Source organism: Arachis duranensis, chromosome 5 (genome assembly GCF_000817695.3).
Source record: "Arachis duranensis cultivar V14167 chromosome 5, aradu.V14167.gnm2.J7QH, whole genome shotgun sequence".
NCBI lineage: Eukaryota > Viridiplantae > Streptophyta > Magnoliopsida > Fabales > Fabaceae > Arachis > Arachis duranensis.
Genome location: NC_029776.3, coordinates 86,651,658 through 86,659,384, shown reverse-complemented (window position 1 = coordinate 86,659,384; position 7,727 = coordinate 86,651,658). Strand labels below are relative to the sequence as shown.

Here is a 7,727-nt window from a genome sequence, read left to right as displayed (position 1 = left end):
TTATTATAAAAATATTAGTTTTATTTTAATTTTTTAAAATATTTAAAAATAACCGGTTCATTTCTTTACAAAAAGTGTCAGCAACTAACAGTTTTAATCAAACTTAGTCATCATTTAGCCAATAAATATTATTCCTTCTCAAATATCATACACTCACATCATAAAATTTCACCTCTGTTACTCGTTCCTTTCTAAATAGTGGTTGTTTATTGACCCAAAATCTGAAAAAAGTGCTAACCTCTAGCACTGCTGATTATTTTATTATGGGTTTTTGGTTTAAGGGGAAAACAACTCAAGTCAACAAGGCGTGTGTGTCTAATCACCTATTCCATTAGTTCAGTGAGTCCCATTTGCAGAAGAGAGAGGGAGAGAGAAAAAAAGAAAATAAGAAAAGAAAACAGATGTGTGTCTCTGCATTGTAGCAAGGCAAAGGGAACACAACCCAGACACACCGCCCATCACCACCACCACCACCACCTCCTTCTCCTCCTAAGCAAACACCAAAACCGTCTCTCTCTCTCTCTAAAGTCAAAACTCTCCTCTTCTTCCTCTTTTTTGCAACCTCTCTCTCTCTCTCTCTCAACCAAAAATCATTTTCTATTTTTATTTGATTTAATTTTTTTATTATTATTTTACCTGATCTGAGAAAAGCTTCTGCACATTCCTCTTCTGCATACGCTTCTGCTGAGATGAATAATAATAATAATAATAATAACTTATAAAATACATACACACTCTTCTCGCCGGCAAGCTATCTCCGATGAAGACGCAGCCTGAACCTGCCGCCGTCGTCGCCGTACCTAACCCCGAAGGTCACCTCTCTCGCTCTCTCTATAAAATATCACAGCTGAAAAAATTGAGGACTCCGAAAAAACCGGTCACAGTGTTTTTTTTTTCTTTCAATTTTTGGTCTTATTTCTTTCATATTATTTCGATAATGATGTTGTTCTTATATTTTCCTCTAAGGCTTTTGCGAAAAGAAAAGTGTTTTTTTTCTTTTTTTTTTTTGGTTTGAATTTGTTTGGACTAACTGAATGGTGGACACGTGGCGAGTGCAGAGAAGAAGAGCATCAACCCGGAGCTATGGCAAGCGTGTGCGGGGCCGTTGGTGAACCTTCCGCCGGCGGGAACACACGTCTTCTACTTCCCTCAAGGACACAGTGAGCAGGTCAACTCTAACTTAACTACCCTAACCAACTTCTCTAACATGCTGAGAAAAAACTGTTAAGCTTTTCGATTATGGAGTTGGATTTTGAATCCAGAATAAGCTATAATGAAAGCAAGCCTTTAATTGTTTATTTATTTGATTTGAATCTTTTTTTTTTTGGTTTGGTTCAGGTCGCAGCGTCTTTGAAGAAAGATGTGGATGGACAGATTCCAAACTATCCTAATCTTCCATCCAAGTTGTTGTGTCTCCTTCACAGTGTTACTTTGCATGTATGGATGTTTTCTTTTTTGGTTTGGTTTGGCTTTTGTATTAGTTTTGAACCGAAGATCAATATGGAAGGTCTGGAATTCTCTTATTTTGATTGTATGTTCATTTTTGGGGATTTTTTTTTTTTTGGCAGGCTGACCCAGAAACCGATGAAGTTTATGCTCAGATGACACTTCAACCTGTGCCTTCTGTAAGCATCATTTTTGAATGTCTCAAATGCTTTATAATTCTATAACAATATGATATGCCAAACATCAATTTATATGATACGAAGTTTTCTATTAATTTGGAGTCTGATTGTAAAGAGAAAAGGCTTGAACCAATGGGGATTGGGTTTTTTAACTGAGGGAGCTAATTCCTTGGAAAATGGTGAAAAATGCAGTTTGGCTTCGAACTGCGAAAGTTTCACACATTTAATGTGGACTATGTGTCAAACATGGCAGATATGTGTTGGAAACCAAAGGAGAAAGACCTTAAAAACTTGAAACATAAATATGCATGTTTCAAATTTTATTTTATTTTATTTTTTTGGAAACTTCACTGATTTGTTGACATGATCCATGCAGTATGATAAGGAAGCTTTATTAAGATCAGATCTTGCTCTCAAGTCAAACAAGGCACAGCCTGAGTTTTTCTGCAAACAGCTGACAGCTAGTGATACAAGCACACATGGAGGTTTCTCTGTGCCTCGCCGAGCAGCAGAGAAAATATTCCCTCCTCTTGTAAGCGTAATTACTATTTCAGGCAGTTGAATAAAATTTTCAGGCTTTAATCTTTTCCATGTTTTCAAATAGGATTATTCTATGCAACCTCCTGCACAAGAACTTGTGGCTAGGGATTTGCATGATAATGTTTGGACTTTCCGTCATATATATCGAGGTATACGTAATGTGCAGTCCTGTATATAATTTGAAACAGCAAAATTATTGGAAACTTGCTGAAGATTTTTTGTTTATTCATTATGGTCCTCACCTTAACCAGGGCAACCAAAGCGCCACTTGCTTACAACTGGATGGAGTCTATTTGTCAGTGGAAAGAGGCTCTTTGCTGGAGACTCTGTTTTATTTATACGGTGAGGGTAATAAATTGATCATTTCTGTGCTGTTTGGTGCTTGAGTGGAAGTTTTCAAAACTGTCTTAAAATATATTGAAATCAATGTTTCAAAGCTTCAACTCACTTCGGCAAATGACCTGCATTTTGACTGTCTTTCTTTCTCTTTTAAATGTTCCGGCAGAGATGAAAAGCAGCAGCTTCTTTTGGGCATCAGGCGAGCTAACAGGCAACCAGCCAACATATCATCCTCGGTATTGTCAAGTGATAGTATGCATATTGGGATTCTTGCGGCAGCTGCTCATGCTGCTGCAAATAATAGTCCCTTTACCGTCTTTTACAATCCTAGGTGAGTATCTTTACTTTTCTTTATGCTAATTTATTAGTTCTTGTATGTTTGTTCAATTACAGAGGCATGGATCAACTAATTGTTTAATGAACTTCTGTTCTCAATTATAAAGTCTTGAACTCAAAATCTTTCTTTCGTTTGCAGGGCTAGTCCTTCAGAGTTTGTTATTCCTTTAGCCAAGTACTACAAGGCAGTGTACAGCCATCAAATATCACCTGGAATGCGTTTCCGAATGATGTTTGAAACCGAAGACTCAGGAACTAGAAGGTGCATCAGTTTGAGTCCATGTATTGGAAACTTTTTTTTTTCGGGGTATATATAATGGAACCTAAAAATCACCCAATAGGAATGGGCAGAAACAAACAAGCTTCAGATGGATAAATGATGTAGCAGTCTAAGCCAAAAGTATATGCCTAAGACAAGACTCCAACACCTAAGAACACCCTGTATGCCTATAGCAGCATACGAAACATGATTCCCATCAATCCTGTTCGGCATTGCTGTCAAAGATTCATAAGAACACCCAAAACAACTTCTGGTAGTGTAATTTGCATCAGAACCGCAGACTTGCTCATACAGGTAGTAAACTATCATTAGTGAGAGTGCTAAAAACCACACCTGCTCAAGAGTCCAATTCACATTACATACACTCCTATACTTAAGAGTTAACATCAGCAACATCAAATAAACCAGTATAACAGCATACCATGTATTGTAAACATAATTTCTCAAAATTGTGAATGATCAAAATAATGCCTTTATGAAGTAAGCATGTGTGGTTGATGTATTAAGCTTGGCTTGTAACTTAGTTGCTTCCTGAAGCGTTTATTGATTTCTAGTACCACTTTGTAGCATTTTTGGAAATGAGATATTTGGTGGGGAATAGATATCATACTTGGGGATGTCTTAATGGATATTGTTAAAATAAATTCTAATTATTTCCATTGTATTTCAGGTATATGGGTACAATTACAGGAATCAGTGATCTAGATCCTGTGAGATGGAAAAATTCACAATGGCGTAATTTGCAGGTATAATATCTATTCTCCTTTTCTAATTCAACATTGTAAATTTTCCAATCTATCAATTGATGGACCTGCACAAGTTGTAAACAGTGTTTACCGACTCACATATGATTGGTCAGGTTGGTTGGGATGAGTCAACTGCTGGGGAAAAGCGTAGCAGGGTTTCACTTTGGGAAATTGAACCAGTGACTGCTCCTTTTTTCATCTGCCCTCCGGTAAATAATTCTACTATTTATTATTTGCATTCTAGTTCCGAAAAATAAAATATATTGGATTTTTTCTCTCAAGAATTCTTTGCTATATGCTTTTGACAAATTTTAAGTTCACCTTGCAGATGATGATCCATCTGATTTCGATAATCTTTTCAAGCGGACAATGCCTTGGCTTGGTGATGATATGTGCATGAAGGATCCTCAAGGCCTACCTGGCATGAGCTTAGTTCAATGGATGAACATGCAGCAAAATCCTAGTCTTGCTAACTCAATGCAGCCTAATTATGTACCATCATTGCCTGGATCTGTTTTGCAAAATCTTCCTGGTGCAGATATTTCCCGTCAGCTGGGGTTTTCTTCTTCACAAATTCCTCAGCCTAACAATGTAGCCTTCAACACTCAGAGGCTACTTCAGACTGCACAACAACTTGATCATCTTCAGAAGCTACCGTCAGCATCTGTCAACTTGGGAACAGTGATGCAGCCGCAGCAACAGTTGGGTGATATCTCTCAACAATCTAAGCAGAACTTAGGAAGTCAAACTCTTCCACAGAGTCAAGTTCAGGCCCAGATCTTGCATCCCCAGAATCTTGTCCAAACAAACAATATTCTTCAACAGCAACAATCATCCATTCAAAACCACCAATTCAATCGATGTGTCCCTCAGAACCCTCCACAGCAGCAGCAACAGCAACAGACAATTATGGGTCAGAATCAGCAACAAACTATGGTCCCATCTACTATACCTGACCATGTTCAACAGTTACAGATGTCTGATAATCAGATTCAGCTTCAATTGTTACAAAAGCTTCAACAGCAACAGCAAACACTCTTAGCACAACAATCTGCGCTGCAGCAGCCTTCTCAACTTGCTCAAATCCAAGATCAGCAGAGGCAACTGTTAGATGCAGCACAGAGCTTCTCTAGGTTAGTCCCTCCTGGTCAAGTGCTTGAAATTCCTCCGGTACTTCAAAATTCACTCCCAGAGAGTAATGCGATCACAAATCAAATGACAAAGGCTGGTCGGAGCAATATACATATCTCTCATTTGCCTCAGCAGCCAAAGCCTCAGCAACAATCTGGCTTGCTGCCTGAGATGTCTGGTCAAATGGCACTTCCCCCTACCCCTTCACCAAACCAGCTCTCTGCTGCTGGCAGTGGCATACTGAATGGAGCAGCTGTAGCTGGACAATCTGTAATTACTGATGATGTTCCATCTTGCTCCACCTCACCTTCTACAAATAACTCTGCCAGTGCAGTTCCATTATTGATAAATTCCCAGTTACATAGAAGCTCAATAACTGCTGATGACATGGCTCAATCTACTGCAACATTATTGAGTTCAGGTGCTTTAGAAACCATGTCATCAGGTGCAAACATGGTAAAAGATTTACAGCCCAAGTCTGAAGTCAAGCCTTCTTTAAACATCTCCAAAAATCAGAATCAAGGGAGTTTGGTTCATCAGACATACTTGAATGGTGCTGCTGCTCAAACAGATTATTTGGATACATCATCTTCGACAACTTCAGTTTGCCTATCTCAGAGTGATGCTCACATGCATCAGAATAACAACCCGATGTCTTACAATCCACAGTCTATGTTGTTTAGAGACAACAGTCAGGATGGGGAAGTTCAGGCAGATACTAGGAGTAATGTTCCATATGGCAATAATGTTGATAGCCAAATGGGAATGCCATTGAATCCAGATTCTCTTTTACCCAAAGGCACAGTGGGGATGGGGAAGGATATGTCGAATAATTTCAACAATAGATGATAGTAGCTTCTTGAATAGGGGTGGATGGGCTCCACCACCACCACCACCACCACCGCCATTGCCAGCACCACAGTTTCAGCGTATGAGGACATATACCAAGGTATATATTTAACTATGTTGCCATTTTGGTCTGTCTAGTCCTCGATGGTGGACATGTGCTTCTTCATGTGCCTGTATAATTAATTATTCTACTCTAAATGAGCTCTATGTAAATTATATCCTTGTAGGTTTATAAACGAGGAGCTGTCGGAAGGTCCATAGACATCACTCGGTATTCAGATTATGAGGAGCTTAAACATGATCTAGCTCGCAGATTTGGCATAGAGGGCCAGCTGGAGGATCGACACAGGATAGGCTGGAAACTTGTCTATGTAGATCATGAAAATGATGTTCTACTAGTGGGAGACGACCCTTGGGAGTAAGTCTATAATTTTCTTTTATCTTTGCCTATCTTTGAGCATGTTCCTAGCTGGCTAGAAAATGTCAATAACCATTTTTGTTGGTCATGTTAGTCTATGAACTGGAAGGTGTTGTTTTTAGGATAGATGCATCTCCCTCTGTGTGAAAATATCCAATGTATGATGGCATATGATAATTCAGAGGGATATGCTTGCTAACAAATAACTCTACTACCTGATTTTTTTATTTTTTTCAAGATGTCAACAACATGAAAATTAGGACAAAGTGCAAGTTATTTTTTTAAAGAAAGGGTTAAAGTGCATTTTGTATTTTCAAGTTATTCCTGAATGCCAGTGACACAATGACAGCTGCACACATGTTTAACTTTATACTGTAATTCCCAACATCCCGAATTGTTCTCTTTTAATAGATTAATTGTATGTAACATGATATTTCAGGGAGTTTGTTAATTGTGTACGCTGTATCAAGATTCTTTCTCCCCAAGAAGTACAACAGATGAGCTTGGATGGAGATTTTGGCAATGCTAGCCTTCCAAATCAAGCTTGTAGCAGCTCTGATGGTGGGAATACTTGAATGTAGTCAAGTAATGTTAACCATTCTTCCATGGTAACTTAGGTATTTTCTAGGAGACATAACTTATTGTCCCAATGGCGGTTATTATGCCGTTGTGGACTTTTGTGTCCTGCATCAGGACTTAAAAGTGATCTTTTGCAGTTCAGAGGAGTAATTTTGGCGCTGCTGTGTGCATGCAAATTTGAAGAGCCAAACTAAGGTGGAGAACTAACTGCTGCTAATGCTACAACTTAAACCAAGGTGTTAAAACTGGTACTGTATTCACCCTGGGAAAGTTTGCTGTGTATGAAGGCACAGATATGTTGTTGTTGTTGTAATATTGAACATAATTGTTCTGGGCACAGTTAGAAATGTTTAATCAATTGTATTGTAGAAAGAAAGGGTTTAAATGTTTAATATTACTCCATAGTTTTGATTGTATAAATTAAATTTATAGGTTTGCTGTCTTTTAGAGGACATTCTGACTTTATTTTTCTAATAGAACAACATTAGGCAACTATTTTGCCTAAGATTCTCTATCATTTGGACACCATAGCTTGATAGCCAAGAGGTAGAGAAACTTCATTTTTGTTGTAAGCTGAAATGGGTACTTGGAACCGAGTTTAGGAATTGATGGAGCTAATGGAGCTGTATTGGCTGTGCAATAGTTAACCACAAGTGATCATGTTTTCGTTTTTACTTTTCAAAAAGTAAGGTGAGCTACTAAGTTAAAATTATTGATATACACATGGACTGAGCGTTTGGTTTATTCCTGGAAAATAAGTTATGTGCTTGACTTGAGACATCATGTCTTTTTCTCCATCCACTGTTACTCTGATTCAGTCACTGTTGATGAGGACAAACACAAGAACGAACCTTAAAATCAAGACTGAGACTCCAAATCTTTCT

At 38.3% G+C, this 7,727-nt stretch overlaps 1 protein-coding gene across 1 annotated transcript; it reads left to right on the top strand.

The window, feature by feature from the left end:
- Nucleotides 1–277: 277 nt before the first annotated feature.
- Nucleotides 278–7,496, top strand: LOC107490131 (auxin response factor 19-like). The gene is given in 15 exon segments (XM_021142980.2): nucleotides 278–812; nucleotides 1,059–1,168; nucleotides 1,339–1,437; nucleotides 1,569–1,625; nucleotides 2,002–2,157; nucleotides 2,230–2,314; nucleotides 2,417–2,507; nucleotides 2,671–2,835; nucleotides 2,980–3,102; nucleotides 3,791–3,866; nucleotides 3,980–4,126; nucleotides 4,188–5,830; nucleotides 5,832–5,946; nucleotides 6,074–6,264; nucleotides 6,704–7,496. Coding segments are annotated over 15 exon segments (3,246 nt in total). The 5' UTR covers nucleotides 278–760; the 3' UTR covers nucleotides 6,840–7,496.
- The last annotated feature ends 231 nt before the right edge of the window (nucleotides 7,497–7,727 follow it).